This window comes from Budorcas taxicolor, chromosome 16, assembly GCF_023091745.1.
Source record: "Budorcas taxicolor isolate Tak-1 chromosome 16, Takin1.1, whole genome shotgun sequence".
NCBI classification, from domain to species: domain Eukaryota; kingdom Metazoa; phylum Chordata; class Mammalia; order Artiodactyla; family Bovidae; genus Budorcas; species Budorcas taxicolor.
Window position 1 is genome coordinate 81,482,565 of NC_068925.1, and position 16,854 is coordinate 81,499,418.

Here is a 16,854-nt window from a genome sequence, read left to right on the forward strand (position 1 = left end):
CGGCACTGATGGGGTGCAGGGTCAACGGGTCAGACGCGCTCCTACTCTCTGCCCCTGGGGACCCCAGACAGGGACTCCCCGGGTCTGCGGTGTGATGGCCTTGGTGGGCGTGGGGCACAGGCCAAGTAGAAAGATGGGTCTTGTTTCTCTCACTATTCTGTGTCCCAGCTGTGGGGAAAGGCCTGCCAGGGGCTGCACACAAGCTGGTGAGCAAACACTGACCACTGGGAGCCTGGGGAAGGGAAGAAAGGGAGCCGGGGTGCGGGCAGGATGCGGCCGCCGGGACGTGCTGGGGACGCCCAGACTCGCGGCGCAGTCTCGGCTCCATGGGAGACCAAGGCCAGACAGCTGGGCTCCCCCGGGAGGAAGGGGAGAGAGGAAACCAGCGGAAACTGCAGACACGGCTGCTCTGTGCAAATACTTGGAAGGCTCCGGAGACCCGGCTCAGCTGTTGTTTACAGCTTTTGGGGAAAATGGCTCTTATGTCTTCTGTTTGCAGCTTGGCCGCTGGGGAGACGCTGCCGCGGCCTTGCTTGGGGCGGCTGTTTCTCCCCATCGCGTGGGGTGGAGAAACCGAGGCCACGAGAGACGGTCTAAATGGGCCGACTCTGGCAGGCTGAGGGAGGGGATGAGAAGGCGGGTCCCCAGCGAAGCTCACGTCCTGAAGAGCTGAGGCCACTGTGGCCGGGGGCAGGGGCTGGCTCCTAAAGCCTCCCCAGCTGGAGCTCCAGCGCCCAGCTTGGGGCGGTGCAGGACAGGGTGTGAACAGACAGGCCATGCCCCAGACGGGGCAGAGGGCTCCCGGGAGCCTCCGTTAATTTTGACCCACGACTAACCACCACTGTCCAAGCAAGGCTGCTTCCTCCTGTACACACAGCCACTGATACAATCCTTTCTCCAGCGAGTTCACAGGCATCACACGGCCACTCGTCCACGCCCGTGAATTGAGATGGGGGTGAAGTGGCTGTTTAGAAACCCGCAGACTCGGGGGAGGAGAAGCCAGCCCTCAGTCCTCTGCGCCTATGTGACTGAAGCCCAGGGGACACCCGGGGAGACCTCTTCAGATGGACTTGTCCAACTGGGGCCCACACAGCTGCCCCTCTCTGGGCCCACCTCTGGGCACTCACATTGGCCGAGAGCTGAGAGGTCAAGGTGGCCACTTTCTCCTGGGACGACTCCAGTTCCCTGCGAAGCTTTCGGATTTGCTGTGGAGGGAGAGAAAGGCACACTCACGGTGGCAGAAGAGGTGGGAGGCGGGGGAGGAGGGGGTGCGGGGTGTTAGAAGGCAGAGGCAGAGGCGGGGACCCTACCTCAGACTGCATCCTCTCCTCAGCCTGGAGAAGGAGCCCAGAAGCGGGGGAGAGAGAGGAGGCGGTTACACGGAGCAGAGAGCGCACAGACGCGCGGCGGCGGGACGCGGGGCACCAGGGCCCTCGCAGGCTCAGACCCCAGACCAGCGTTTAGTCTCCTGCCAGAGCCGCGTCACCCGGGGGCCCAGAGGGAGCTGGTCTGAAGGCTGACCTCGTCTCCCCCGACCACAGGACGGCCAGGCCCCACCAGGAGCTGCCGTCTCCACACACCCCGAGGGTCCTGGGCGCCGGCGCTGCCCACCCACCCTCCCTGACACAGAACCCGAGACCAGGGCACCCTCTGTGTCGCCGAGTTACTCAGGGACTGGCTGAGGCCAGAAGGGCCCGCCCGGTGCCCTGATGTCCAGGGGCTCCCACCCGGCCCCCCACCGCAGAGGGTCCAGGGCGCTTACTGAGGAGTACGTGGACGAGGCGCTGGAGGCCAAGGAGAGCACAGAGCCGTGAACTGCAAGAGAGGCGGCGCCAAGGGTTAACAGAGAGCTCGGGGAGGCGGGGCGCCCAACACAGGGCCCAGGGGTCCGGCCCAGCCAAGGACTCCAGGCACGGTCAGAGCCGCTCCCCACTCCGAGGGCAGGGGCAGGAGAGGACACGCCCCCGCGGGACGCAGAGTCGCTGCACCAGAGCTGCTCAGGATGAAACCCGGTCCTGCCTGTGTCTCCTTTCTCAGCGAGGACCTTGTGGACGAGAAACCCCCAAGTGCAAGGCACTCACTGCGACCCCAGGATCAGTGCGGCGGCCCTCCCGAGAGAACTGGATCAGGCAGCTGCGGGAGCCCCGGGACGAGCGTCCTGAGGTCCCCAGGCCTCCCCCCCGGAAAGCCCGGCTCCAGGTCTGACCACACCCCAGAGCGCGGCCCCGAAGCTGGTCTTAGGAACGCTCTGAAAAGAGGATGGAGAAGCCTGCTCTCTGAAGGGCTGGAGCACCACCCCCGCGTCCCTGCCAGCTCCGTGCGTGGCGGTCCTGTCCTCTGACACGGTGGGGGGCGGGGGGGACAGCCACTGCCCAAAGGCCCTGGGCCCCCAGACCTTCGAGGCCTGGGAGGAAAGTGTGGAGATGGCCCGGGGGGATGTTCTGTGAGTCAGTGTGTGAGGTGGGAGAGGTGGGCGGGCGAGGGGACCAGCGGAGCCAGGATGAGCGTGAACTGCGCGGGCGTGAGATCTCACCGTCGTCCGCAGGGTCTCGGAAGGATCCTGACCGGATCATCCCCTTGGGTCTCTCGGCCAGGGACAGGGTGCTCCCCATTTGGGAGCCGCTGTACAGCTCGAAGGCCGTCTCGTGGGCGGGGATGCTGTTGGAGCGGGTGATTCTCGGCGTGGTGGCCGCGGTGGGGCTCACTGGAAGGACAGAGCGGGGCAGGTGGGGGGAGAGGCGATGGGGGGGCGGGAGAGGAGAGGGAGGGGCATGAGCCTCGGTCCCGGGGCACCAAGGGTGGGGTGGGGGGGAGGGCAGGAGAGGAGGAAGGTGTCTGTGCTGGGCTGGGTGTGGGGAGCAAGGCCTGGGGGGGGACCTGCGTCTGAACCAAGGGTTCAGAGTGCGGCCTGTGTGAAAGCCCGCCTGCCCTGGAGACAGGTCTGGGGGTCAGGCTAGGGGCCTGGCAGCTTTTCCAAAGCCTTCACCTCGCTCGGATGTGCCGATGAAAACGGGGCCCCGTGTTTCCCTAACACACAAGGGGTGGCCTGAGAGTTCACAGCAAGACTCAGATCTGAGCGACGAGGAGAGTCAGTGAGAGGGGAGCCCCCAGCGGGCACGCCGCTCCGGGTGGACCCCTGGGACACGGTGGCGCCTGGCCTCAGCCTGGCCTGGGGGTCAGAGCCCCCGCGCACTTCAGGGGCTGTGTAGCCTCACTGGCCTGAGTCGGGCCCTCTCAGCCCTGCCTCTTGGCCTGCAAGCCTGGGGGGCTCCACAAAGACCCAAGCGGAAGACCTCGGCTTCCTCAGGGCCCCTCAGCTGTGAGGTGACTTACGATCACAGCTTGGCCGGGTCCCTCACTCTCCTACGTGGTCCCCACCCTCCCGTTAAGAGCCCTGCGGGGACCAGTTGACCTCTCCTCAGCCTGCCTCCCTCCTCCGGCAAGATGGTCCCATCCTGGTCTGCTCAGAGGCCCGGTCACAGGTGCGTCCCAGGACCTCGGGCTGGGCCAGCTGCCTTCCTGCAGAGGCTGGCCGAGGAGGAAGCCACAGGCCAGGCCAGGCGCCATCCCTGAGGGCCCCTGGCCCTCGGCTCCCAGGAGGCAGGACCGTGAGCCCTGCCTGCGCCCCGCCTGTCTCCAACCAGCCGCTCTCTGCGCTTACAAGCTTCCCCTTGCCCTCAAAGGCCAGAAGCTTGTGGCCAGCACGGGCTCACGCAGCCCTGCTCCCGGGGCAAGCCTGGCCCTGGTGGGGGCAGAACCCCTGCGCCCGGCCGGTGCCCCTGCAGCCCCCCAGCAGCCTGGCACCGAGGGTGGCACACAGGGCGGGAGGCGGCCGCCTTCGGGCCTGAAGCACGGCCTTTCCAACACTCAGACTGTCTGATGCTGCACTGGCCACACCCTGTGCCCCGGGGCCGCCTCTCAGCTCCAGGTCACGGCGCGCTCGGCTTCAGGCTCACGCGGGGGCGGTGAATGGAGACTCCTCGACCCAGCCCGCGTGGGTGACCCCAGCGTGAGGCGGAAGCCGAGGCCCCCCGCCCCGCCCTGCCCCTGGGCGCACGGCGGTCCCCGCGGGTACTGACCGATATTGGTGAGTTGGCCCTTGGCGCTCAGGGACATGGACAGGGCAGGGGGCGACGGCAGCTCCGACTGGTCGTCCGATTCGAGCAGCCCCGCCACGGCATGGGAGTGTCGCCGCTCCTTGGCCTCTTCCTGGGAAGGCAGCTGGTACCTGCGTGCGAGCGGCAGGAAAGGGCACAGCTGGATGTCCGCCACCGAGGCTGGGGGCGGGGGGTGGCAGGAGTGGCCAGGCCGCCCTCGGGGGCAGCGTCCCTGCAGGGCTCCCCAAGGCAGGGCCAAGATGACAGAGGGGGCGCCAGGGCGCCCTCCCCGAGGCTCGGGACACAGCCCGGGGGTTCCAGGCGTGGGCTGCAGGGCCTGCTGCTGGGGGCAGAGCGACCCAGGCCTGGGCCAGCTCAGGCCAGCGTGAGATCCCGCATGGAGACTCTCCGTTTCTGTCACCAGAGCAGTGCCTGGCCCCCGGTGGCGCTCAGGCAGGGTGAGCCTGGGAATGGGTCCCGGAGGAGGCGGGGGGTGGCACGCACAGCCGGGGCTGGGGCAAGCATGGCGGCTCACTCAGGCCAGGAGCCCCAAGAGCAGGAAAGAAAACACATATGAGGGTTACCTGAGCCCCTTCTTGGGGAGAGTGTTCCGATCCCGCTGACTACTGTGGAGGAAGAAAGAGAAGCTCGTGGGTTCAGAGTTTGGGACCACAGGCTTGACAGACACGAGACAGGGCCCCGGGCGTCACTGTGAGCCCCTCGGCTCCACAAGCACAGGGCAGGACGCCCCTGGCACCCCTCACGGTCTGAGAAATAGTTCTGAGACGCTCCGCGTTTTTTCCCGATTAGCTTTGTTTTTTGACCAGGGATTGAACCCACGCTCTTGGCAGTGAAAGCGTGGCGTGTAACATTGGACCAGCAGGGAACTCTGACTTGCTTTTCAGAGATCACATTAGGGGGACATCCCTGGCGGTCCGGGGGGCTCTCTACACTCCCAGTGTGGGGGGCTGAGGCTCAGTTCCTGACCTCAGGCAAAGGTCCTGCCCACTGCAGAGTGTGGCCAACCTAAGTAAGTAAATACAGATAACTGTTCTCATAGATGATACGATGGGCCACGGAAAGCAGCATCTGACGTTACAGGAGTGATTTGGGGCCAGGATGGAGAAGCTTCAGTCAGCAGGTTAAACCCGCCAGGAAGTCCTGGAGAAGTCCGCCAGCATCTATGGCCTGGCTTCCCATGCAGGAGATGAGAATCGGAATCAAAAGACAGAAACGAAAGCCTGTTCACCCACAGCGCGCGGAGCAGACAGGCTTAATCACACAGACGCTGAAGGTCACGGAGCGGGAAGCTGGCTCGGCCGCCTACCTGTCCAGCTGCCCGGCCCTGGGGCTCCCGCTCCAGGCCAGCTCCTCGGCGTCCCCCGCGGCGGGGGCGGGGGCGGGGGCGGTGCCGGGCAGGCTGAGGGGCATGTGCAGGGACTCCATGCTCCGGTGCAGCCCCGAGAGCTTGGGGTGCATGCGGGGCTCCTTGGGGACGCCGAAGCCGCTCATGAGCTCCAGGCCCTGCGAGAAGCTGGCCGAGTTGATGTTGAGGATGGGGGCCGGGCTGGGGGTGAAGCAGGAGGCAAGGGGGCCCCCGGCAGCCGGGCCGGGAGTGTGCAAGTCCGCGGCCTTGGGCGTGTGGGTGTCGCCGGACGCTGGCAGGTCCAGGCTGTTGGAGTTGACCTTGTCGAGGTTGGCGAGGGACGGTGGCTTGATGAAGCTCTTGGCTGCAGCCCTGGGGAAGCAAAGACAAGACAAACGTGTGGGCTCCAGGGTTAGGGAGGCGACGGGCAGCTGGGACGTGGGCCAAATCCTCATCCTCTTAGGTTCTCTGAGCGCCCCTGAGACCAGGGAGGACCCCTGACCTGGCAGGGCGGTGCAGGCCGTGGTGGGCGGGGTGGGCACACACACAGGACATACCTGAGTGGGGTGGGGGGCAACTCCGCCAGCTTGGGGGCCGGGGTGTGGCCTGCCTGGCTCCGGGGCGTGCTCTCGGGAGAGCCGACACTCTTCAGGGACAGGCTGTCGGGGCCCAGCGCCTCGGCCTTGGCCTTGGCCTTTTCCTTCTCGCGATCCGTCTGGTTGACGGGGGCAGGGGCAGCCCGCCCACCGGCCACCTTGGAGGGCTCCTTCAGCCTGGAGGGCGCCAGGCCCGCTGGCTTGCCACCGAGGAGGCTGGGGTCGATGCTGCTGACGGGCCGGGGGCCGCCACGCCCGCCAGTCACGCTCATGGAGCTGGACTTGGCCGGCCGTGGCAGGCTGCGGTACTGGATGTTGGAGCGGGCGCCTGGGGCCAGGAACCCGGGCTCTGCGCTGTTGGACACGTCCAGGCTCGTTTTGCGCCCATTCGCTGGCTTCACAGGGATGCCTGAGGACTTCTGGGCCTTGCCGAGCGTGGCCGAGGCCCCGGTCTGCACGACGGTAGCCGTGCCCGTGGCAGGAGGGGGCTTCTTGTAGCCGAAGGACCCTGACGTGGACGGGCGTGCAATGCCGGAGGGAGGCTTCTTGGCATCGCCCAGGCGGTCACGGCCGGCATCCGAGGAGGAGCGCTGCAGGCCTGCGCTCTTCACAGCCAGCTTGGCCTTGTCGGCGGCCTTGCCCTCGGGTTTGCCTGTGGAGGGCGGGCGCTATGAGCAGGGGAGAGCCAGCGTCTGCCCCCCAGGAGGAGGGGCACCGTGGGGTGGAGGGCCTAACTAGGGGCAATTGGGGACCCATGGGCCGAGGACCCTTCTGGGCAGGCCTTGTGTCCAGCTGTTCAATTTCTCTTGTTTTTTGGTGTTTTCTGCTCCCAGGCTAGGAGGTCCCAGCTTGGGTGAAATCACAAGATGATCAGGAAGGGCACACATCTAACAGCAGGCCACCAAGGGCCCGCCCCGGGAGCAGCAGCACTCTGATGCCGCCAGTGTCTCCCGGGACGCCACACGGGCCCCCAGGAGGTGTGAGGACATCGCCCGAGAGCCCAGGCGAGGAAAGGAATCACTGGGCAGTGTGGGAGGTGGGTCAGACCAGGCTCCCTCCTGCCCTACGTCTGGGCTCAGCCTTCTATGCAGGTGGAGCCCTATGCCAGCATCTGTCTGCCTTCCCTGACTCAGGACGGTCTGGAGACCTGCTGGGTGGCATGTGGAAGCTGCGCGCAGGCTGCCCCCCTCCCAGGGGTTAAGGGCCAGAGGACAGCAGCCACCAGGGGAGCAGGCCGCGGCCCTGGGCCCTGTCCCCGGGCTCACCTGCGACCTTGAGGGCACTCTGGGCCGTGTGGGTGATGGGCGAGGTGACCGCCACGGGTGGGGTCTTGCCCTTCTTCAGGGGCCCGGGCGGGCCCAGGCCGGCCGGTTTCTTCAGCTCCCCGGCCTTGGACGTGTCATCGCAGCTCTCGGGACGCTCCCGCCGCCACTTGGACCCCGCAGGCTCCATCTTCAGGCTGCCGCTATCATACTCCAGCTTGCGGGGGGCCTTCTCCTCCGACTCGCTGAACCAGCTCAGCCCGCTCTCCGCCAGCGAGCGCTTCTCCGAGTCTGTGCGCAGCTGGTGGCGAGAGAGAGGGCAGGGTGGACGCTCAGCGGGACAGGGAGGCAGGGACAGAGGGCAAACGGGTGCTGAGGAGGGCCCTCCTCTCCAGGGGACTCGGGGACCCGGCTTCTGCCTGCACCCCAGGCTGCTGGACAGCACAGCGCCCTCTTCTCCAGGTGGGACAGCACTCACAGGCACCCTCCGAACAGGCGTGGGCACCAAACAGACCTCCCCCCGGACAGCAGATCACGCCCTAGGTGACTGCCTGGACGCTACCGGTTCCCTCCCGCCAGCTCGAGGACTCAATCCCGTGCACGTGTGGACCAGTCCCCCGGATTGGCACACGCAGTGTACACGCCACCCCGCTGCGTGCAGGGCACATGCCACACCGCACACAGGCGCAGCCGGTCTGCCTGTGGTTGGCCTGGAGAAGGCGGCCCCGCGTCTGCACCGCACCCACCACTATTGTCGAGTTCCTGCGAGACGCCGTGGGCGTGGTGGGCAGGGAGTTCAGTGAGGAGCTGGCATTGAACTCTTCGGAGCTGAGGTTGTCGGAGGCATCACTGAGCCCACTGCTGATGGAGCTGCTCTCATCCCAGCTGCGGGCAGGAGAGAAAGGTGAGCCGTCAAGACAGAAGCCAGGGCGAGAACTGAAGTTCCCTTAAGGAGAGGATGGCGGCACTCAGCATACAGACAGGCCAAGAGCAGAGAGTCTGGGGGTTAATCCTAGACTTGCTGGCAGTGCAAAGAGCGACTTAAACCTGCTTACAGTAAACAACCTGGTGATGTTCTTTCCCAAAAGGAAGCGACTAGCTTTATTTATTTGTTTCCAAGGCAAAACAATCAACATCAACCAATATCACAGTAATCCAAGTCTATGCCCCAACCAGTAATGCTGAAGAAGCTGAAGTTGAACGGTTCTATGAAGACCTACAAGACCTTTTAGAACTAACACCCCCAAAAGATGTCCTTTTCATCATAGGGGACTGGAATGCACAAGTAGGAAGTCAAGAGACACCTGGAGTAACAGGCAAATTTGGCCTTGGAATGCGGAATGAAGCAGGGCAAAGGCTAATAGAGTTTTGCCAAGAGAACGCACTGGTCATAGCAAACACCCTCTTACAACAACTCAAGAGAAGACTCTACAGACATCACCAGATGGTCAATACCAAAATCAGACTGATTATATTCTTTGCAGCCAAAGATGGAGAAGCTCTTTACAGTCAGCAGAAACAAGACCAGGAGCTGACTGTGGCTCAGATCATGAACTCCTTATTGCCAAATTCAGACTTAAATGGAAGAAAGTAGAGAAAACCGCTAGACCATTCAGGTATGACCTAAATCAAATCCTTTATGATTATACAGTGGAAGTGAGAAATAGATTCAAGGGACTAGATCTGATAGACAGAGTGCCTGATGAACTATGGACAGAGGTTAGTGACATTGTGCAGGAGGCAGGGATCAAGACCATCCCCAAGAAAAAGAAGTGGAAAGAGGGAAAATAATGGTCTGAGGAGGCCTTACAATAACTGAGAAAAGAAAAGACGTGAAAGGCAAATGAGAAAAGGAAAGATATGCCCATTTGAATGCAGAGTTGCACAGAAGAGCAAGGAGAAATAAAGCCTTCCTCAGCGATCAGTGCAAAGAAATAGAGGAAAACAACAGAATGGGAAAGTCTAGAGATCTCTTCAAGAAAATCAGGGATACCAAGGGAGCATTTCATGCAAAGATGGGCTCGATAAAGGACAGAAATGGTATGGACCTAACAGAAGCAGAAGATATTAAGAAGAGGTGGCAGGAATACACAGAACTGTACAGAAAAGATCTTCATGACCCAGGTAACCATGATGGTGTGATCACTCACCTAGAGCCAGACATCCTGGAATGAGAAGTCAAGTGGGCCTTAGAAAGCATCACTACGAACAAAGCTAGTGGAGGTGATGGAATTCCAGTGGCGTTGTTTCAACTCCTGAAAGATGATGCTGTGAAAGTGCTGCACTCAATATGCCAGCACATTTGGAAAACTCAGCAGTGGCCACAGGACTGGAAAAGGTCAGTTTTCATTCCAATCCCAAAGAAAGGCAATGCCAAAGAATGCTCAAACTACCGCACAATTGCACTCATCTCACATACTAGTAAAGTAATGCTCAAAATTCTCCAAGCCAGGCTTCAACAATAAGTGAACCAGGAACTTCCAGATGTTCAAGCAGCATTTAGAAAAGGCAGAGGAACCAGAGATCAAACTGGTAACACCTGTTGGATCACTGAAAAAGCAAGAGAGTTCCAGAAAAACATCTATTTCTGCTTTATTGACTATGCCAAAGCCTTTGACTGTGAGGATCACAATAAACTGTAGAAAATTCTGCAAGAGATGGGGATACCAGACTACCTGACCTGCCTCCTGAGAAATCTGTATACAGGTCAAGAAGCAACAGTTAGAACTGGACATGGAACAACAGAGTGGCTCCAAATAGGAAAAGGAGTACGTCAAGGCTGTATATTGTCACCCTGCTTATTTAACTTCTATGCAGAGTACATCATGAGAAATGCTGGGCCAGATGAAGCACAAGCTGGAATCAAGATTGCCGGGAGAAATATCAATAACCTCAGATATGCAGATGACACCACCCTGATGGCAGAAAGTGAAGAAGAACTAAAAAGCCTCTTGATGAAAGTGAAAGAGGAGAGTGAAAAAGTTGGCTTGAAACTCAATATTCAGAAAACTAAGATCATGGCATCCGGTCCCATCACTTCATGGCAAATAGATGGGGAAACAGTGGAAACTGACAGACTTTATTTTGGGGGGCGCCCAAAATCACTGCAGATGGTGACTGCATGAAATTAAAAGACGCTTACTCCTTGGAAGGAAAGCTATGACCAACCTAGACAGTATATTAAAAGGCAGAGACATTGCTTTGCCAACAAAGGTCCAGCTAGTCAAAGTTATGGTTTTTCCAGTAGTCATGTACGGATGTGAGAGTTGGACCATAAAGAAAGCTGAGCACCGAAGAACTGATGCTTTTGAACTGTGGTGTTGGAGAAGACTCTTGAGAATCCCTTGGACAGCAAGGAGATCCAACCAGTCCATCCTAAAGGAAATCAGTCTTGATTATTCACTGGAAGGACTGATGCTGAAGCTGAAACTCCAATATTTTGGCCACCTGATGTGAAGAGCTTACACACTGGAAAAGACCCTGATGCTGGGAAAGATTGAAGGTGGGAGGAGAAGGGGACGACAGAGGATGAGATGGTTGGATGGCATCACCGACTCACGGACATGAGTCTGAGCAAGCTCCGGGAGCTGGTGATGGACAGGGAAGACTGGCGTGCCGCAGTCGAGGGGTCGCAAAGAGTCAGACACGACTGAGCGACTGAACTGAGCCGAACACTATCTGGCCAAGGAGGATGTTCTATCTGCTCAGCAGAACGGGGATTATACAGACAAGGCAGCTCCCGGACTGACCTCACTGCACAGACCCATGTCCCCTCCAGCCCTGAAGTCCCCACATCTTTATTCTTAGATGTGCTCTTCTAGGCGTTTCGTCTCCCTTTTCTGAAATTCTCTACACCTGGTAGCAAGGGTGGAAGACTGATCTTTTCAGGGCAGCTTAGACCCATCACTTCTCACGCCTCTCTCTTTACGGGGTTGACAGCGTCGTGAGGGCAGGTCCCGCTTCTCAACAGCGAGTCCCGCCGCTTTGGGTGCGGTGGCCGCTCTGGGTGCGGCGGCCGCGTGCAGGGCCGCACGCACCGACAGGTCCCCTTTCCCTGCCCACAGCTCGGAGCGCCAGGTGGCTGTCAGCATCTGCCTGAGCATCTTTCTAGCGGAAACTGGCCCAGCCTCAGCCACTCTCCCGCAGTGCCGTGGCTATTGATTTCTGCGTTTGACAAGTTTCACCATCATGGGTTTACTTTTAACATCTGAAAGAAATGCCTCCTGCCCCATTCACACCAGACTCCTCTTGTACCATCTGAGCTCGCTACCAGAGGCGTCTCTGTGTTCACACATTATTTTCAAAGCTCAAACCGCATCTTCTACAACCTCTCCTCAAACGTCCTGGTCCCCACGCCTTTCCCCATCTCTATGTCTTCCTTCTGGGCCCTAAAGAGTTCTCCAGGTTCCTGTGAAATCTGAAGTTCCACTTTCAGTTTTGGAGGCTCAGCCTGAACACAGGCCTTTAGTGAGAGTGCAGTGCAGGAACCCGTGTCTGTGGGAACCTCTAAACCCTCGTTCAGCAGCTTCACACGTGTGCTGAAGAGGCTGAAGATGTTTTCCATGAATCTGCTAGTTTCTGGAACACTGTTCCCTTTTGATTTATTTTGAGTTTCATCTCATGGAACAAAAATCAGACACACAGGCATCTAAGGGCTTGGCCCAGACTTAGGCCAGTCTCCCCATGATTTACTTGCTGGGAAGAGGAAAGTGGGTGGTTTGGACGTTTGGCTTGTTGTTCTGCAGGGATTAATCCAAACACCATGAAAGCAGAAGGCAGGGGCTTGGGCCACACTGCAGAGCGAGCTCGACTCCATTACTGGGAACCACAGCCATCATGAAACGACCTTCCGCCTCTCCCCCGAGTGGTGACGTATATTAAATCTCACGCCTGTCTTGGGCTAAGGTAATCCCCCCAACATTTTGAAGAGAAGAGACACTGAGGGGAAAAGGTCAATATGGTTGTAACATCCCGTCGGCTCTCCTGGGTCAAGATGAGCTCTCTGGCGAGCACATACACACAATTCCCAGGGCGTTCTCTCAGGTCAAAGGCACAAGAAGTCTGTCCTTCCACTGAACCCTCCACCAAGATTAACTGGTGGTAATCGAGGCCTCGCAGCAGAGAAAACTCTTCTGGGCAATGAGGACTCTGCAGTCCACCAACCCCAGGAAACCTGCCCTTGCTCACTGCTGACGGAAAGCCTAAGGCTGAGATGGCGGAGGAGGGACACACACTCCTCTTGGCTCCAAAGACATCCCCTCCCGAGTCGCAGGCCCTCCTCCGATCGTGAGGCAGCATCAGCCCAGCTGCCGGGCAAGGCTTCCTGGAGAAAGTCCTCTGTAGGTGCTGGAAAAAGGGGAATTCTGTGCTCATGACTGAAGGGGCAGGCATCTCCAGTGGAGAAATTAGACAAGTTTCATATGCGACAGGCAAGGCTCGAATATCATGTAAAACTATCCAGGGAGAGAGGACAAACGCCCCCTATCTGCGGTGACCGCGGGTGACGGCTTTGTGCCCTCTAAAGCGCAGCCCGCACGGCCCCCTGCCCGTCCCCCGCTGCCTGCACCCGGACACCCCAGCCTTGGGCTCCTGGCTCTCGGGGAGCCTCGGCCCGTGTTGTGTTCCAGTGACGTGCCTCTTGCCGCAGGTTCCTGGAAAAGCGTCCTCGGAAAGCAAACTTTATAAGATCTAACACATTACAAAATGTTATTTTTCTATTTCACGTGTGAGATTTTGGCCGGACGTTGAATTCCTAGCTGAAGATAATGTCCTCTCCAACCGTGAGGGCCCTGCCCCACAGCCCAGCGTCTGCTGCTGGCGTTCTGACTCGCAGTCCTTAAGGCTGCGGTCGGTTTCCTCTCTGGGAACCTGGTGTTCCGAGGCATCGAGGATGGCGGGGCTGGTGAGGCCCTGTGCGTGCGTGAGCTGGTGCCCCCCTGGGCCCCCGATACCTGGACACTCATGCCCTCGGCTCTGCGAAACTTTCTCCAGTTATTCCTTTGATGGTTTCTTCCACTTTCCAGCTCTCTCTAGACCGTTACTCAGATCATAAATTCTAAGGCTGCAATTCTGATTTTCTCTTATTTTACATCACCACACACACACACGTATGAATTTTAAACTCTACTCTCTGGGCAGTGGCCCCAGTTTTACCAACATTGCCTCCTTTAAGATTTCCATTTCTGTTAGCAATACATTTCCATTTTATACAACAGCACTGTCGGTCTTTCTCTCAAGGACGCACCTCTTACCTCTCTGAGACGCTCACTCACTCATCTGTGTGGAGGGGCAGGTCCACAAGCTCTCTGCCTAGTTCCTGGCTCCAAGTTGCTCTGTTCTGTCTGTACTGGTGAGACTTCTGGGAGCGCGGACGCTCCACGGCTGACGCTCGCCTGTAAGGCTGGGCCCCTCACCCTGAGTTCTTTGGAAGCTCTGTGTTCACAGGGAGGACCTGTCAACTGTTTCCACTTTTCCCCATCTATTTGCCATGAAGTGATGGGACTGGATGCCATTCTCAGTGTTTTGAATGTTGAGTTTTAAGCCAGTTTTCTCATTCTCCTCTTCCAGCTTCATCAAGAGCCTCTTTAGCTCCTCTTCGCCTTCTGCCATTAGACTGGAATCATCGGCAGGTTGTTATTTCTGAGGTTGTTGGTATTTCTCCCTGCAATCTTGACTCCAGCTTGTAAGTCATCCAGCCTGGCATTTCGCAGAGAACTTCTTATTCTACATTCTATCTATAAGTCCAAACAACAGTCACTAACGGACACCTGGCATATACGAGAGGTGTTCTTTTGTGCGTTTACACCATTTCACACCGTTAACGTGGAACCAAGCTTCCCCTCTGGGGCGGTTACTGCAGGAGCGACACGCCTCCTTTCTCACTCAGCCCGAGAGAAGGCAGTGGGGCTGCGTCTGGAGCTCAGGAGGGACTGAGTCACACGGGAACCAGACAGCACGGGCGGCGCGAGGGCGGCCTCCAACGCGCTGGGGCAGGCGCAGGCCAGCTTGGGAACTTCCTCTGCAGGGCACTTACCTTCCCAGTTACCCAACTCCTCAAACCCCTAGCCCGCCCCCGGCACAGCATAAATTCCCACTTCCTGTTTCCACCAGAAGCATGACTGTTTCTTCCTGTCTTCCCACCAGCACCTTCCTGCACCCCCACCCCCTTCTCCTCTGTCCTCGCCGCCCCGCCCTGTCCCCGACTGTGGTGCCACCGGCCCTCCTCCTCTTCTTCCTCTACGTCTCTCTTGCTTTTGCTCCGGGTCAAAGCTGGACGTGCTCACACTCGAACCCCCGGGAAGGTCTCTACCCACCCCTCTGTCTACCGAGCTCCCTCTTCCCGGGATACACCAAACACCATCAGAGGAAGCCTGACAGCCTTTCGAACACCTCCATCGGTTCCTCGCTGCTGAGACAATCAACTCAAACCCTGCATCCATGGACACGCGGGTACTGTATGACTAAGAACACAAACGTGGTGGCTGACTCTCTGAATTCAAGTCACATAAACTTTGCCCAGGGTTAAACTCGACGTCAACATGCTGAACACCCAGGGAGTCACATCCACGGGGTGGCGTCAGCTGCGGGGATGTTTGATGAAGACTGGAGAACCAGCTCACCACACAAGGAGGAGAGAGATGGAAATGAGACAGGAAATCAGGAGAGAGGAGACAGAGAGCAGGGCGGCTTCATTCTCCACGCACACCCGGGTGGGTGGGGCGCTCGCCCCCTTGCCGCGGGGCCCCCTCACTCTGCGGGAGCACAGATGTGCAGGAGGCGGCTCCTCACCACGTGCGTGACCTCTCTGCGAGGGTTCAGGAGTCCTGGCACCACCGTGGGCACCTGACAGGGGGGTGAGCAGACCCGACCTGCCTGCACGGGCTCCTCCCAGCTCCGCGGTGGGCAGCCAAGGTCCCTGCCAAACACCAGCTTCATCCAGGCTCCCGAGGCCCTCCGCGTCGCCCTCTTCCTTGTCTCCTCACCACGTCTCGGGCTCTCCTGGAGCATCCGCCTTGCAGGCAGTCTCCCGAGGGGCAGGACCGAGGTCCGGTGCCAGTGCGCCTCTCACAGTGTCTATGCAGCGGGCAGACCTGTGAAAGCGGGGGTGCACACTCAGGGAAGTGGTTACAACTTCCTAGTGCCAGAGACCTGCTCTCCAAGAGTGACTGGCAGTTTGTTTCCGAAGGACCCTGGCTTCAGTGGGAATCAATAACCTTTCTCTTTGTAGAACTTCCAGATCTCCACTTGAATTCTCGGTCTATGCAAGCACATGATCCCGCCTGTCTACCGGATCATTCAAAGTCCCTAGAAAAGGTACTCAACGACCCTCTGCGAGCGTCAACGCCAGGCCAGCTGTCGCTTCGCCGCACCCACTGCACTTCCGGCTATGATGCCTTCCCAGCTCTTCACGAGGCTCATCGCTGTTTCTTCTGCGCCAGATGCTGTGTGTAAGCACACGGGAAGCGACACCTGGGGACGGACGCCGGCAGAGCTGAGGGCGGAGTCGCCCTCCCCACGGCGGAGCCGGCTCGGCTCTGCGGTCACTTTGGTTTAAGTCGGTTCCGAACGTCTCGGGGGGCCGGATCAAGGCTGCTCTTCCCGTGGGGCTGGGACGTGGCCGTGGGGACTCCAGCCCCCTCTGTGCTCTGCAGCCTGGCTGCCGGCCTGCAGGGCTGCCCGGGGCGTGAGAGGAGGGCCTTGTGCCCGTGGGGGCCCCTCTGCCCCCGGCCCCGCTCTCAGCTTCTCCTGCGCTGTGCGGGGACGGGCACTGGGCGGCTGCTCTGTGCCCTGGCCGGGAAGGGCCGTGTGCCCGGTCTCTCCACCCTGCCCTTGGCCGTTGGCTTGTGGCCCCTGTGTGCTCCCAGGGCAGGCGTCGTGGGAAAGCACTGGGGCTGGTGGCTGTGTCTCCTTGTAGCCAGTTCACATGTAGCCTCCAGAAGTCTCCACGGAGTCCAACTGTCTCCTTTTCCTCATTGCTGCTGGGTTGACCCCCCTCCCACCGGCCCCTCGGATGAAAGCCGCCAAGCATTCTTGCTCCCCTGAAACTCAGTTCCGTTAGAACACTCTGTATCCTTAGACACTTACGTTTTCCTTTTCTAGATCTTAATTGTTACTCCTCCAGCTTCCTACCACTGGGTGGAAGTGGCAGTGCACAGTAAGTCACTAGGCCCTCCGTCTAGGCCGCGAGCGTGGCGGCGGGTTGCTGTTCGCGTTCCCACTTCCTGGCCCTAAGCCGCGTGGACGCGCCCATCTCCTCTGTGGGAGAAGGACACGGCCGCGGAGGGGAGGGTGCACCTGGACGCAGCCATTTGTCTCAGGCCCAGGGCGGGCGCACCCTCCCTCTGGGAGCTGCCCCAGCACTCACGGAGCTCTTGGCTGGGGATGGGAGCCCCTCCCAGGCGTCGCCCACAGAGCTCAGTGGCCGAGGGCGCCTGCAGGGGCCAGGGCCCAAGGGCGTGGGCTAGTGGCAGGACGGGCCAGCGGGCCGGCGATGCATAGGACAGATCCTCAGTTCCCCCTTGTCCAGCACGGTC

At 59.7% G+C, this 16,854-nt stretch overlaps 1 protein-coding gene across 1 annotated transcript in view; it reads right to left on the reverse strand.

Annotated features, from left to right (window-relative positions):
* NAV1 (neuron navigator 1) overlaps nucleotides 1–16,854 on the reverse strand; it is a 194,710-nt gene that overhangs the window by 18,792 nt on the left and 159,064 nt on the right. The window contains exons 7-17 of the mRNA XM_052653483.1: nucleotides 15,304–15,411; nucleotides 8,068–8,206; nucleotides 7,325–7,622; nucleotides 6,021–6,711; nucleotides 5,425–5,835; nucleotides 4,682–4,723; nucleotides 4,080–4,228; nucleotides 2,534–2,704; nucleotides 1,763–1,815; nucleotides 1,311–1,334; nucleotides 1,128–1,205 (exon numbers count right to left, since the gene is read on the reverse strand). Of these exons, the coding sequence (XP_052509443.1) occupies nucleotides 1,128–1,205; nucleotides 1,311–1,334; nucleotides 1,763–1,815; nucleotides 2,534–2,704; nucleotides 4,080–4,228; nucleotides 4,682–4,723; nucleotides 5,425–5,835; nucleotides 6,021–6,711; nucleotides 7,325–7,622; nucleotides 8,068–8,206; nucleotides 15,304–15,411 (2,164 nt within the window). The remainder of the gene's footprint in view (nucleotides 1–1,127; nucleotides 1,206–1,310; nucleotides 1,335–1,762; nucleotides 1,816–2,533; nucleotides 2,705–4,079; nucleotides 4,229–4,681; nucleotides 4,724–5,424; nucleotides 5,836–6,020; nucleotides 6,712–7,324; nucleotides 7,623–8,067; nucleotides 8,207–15,303; nucleotides 15,412–16,854) is intronic.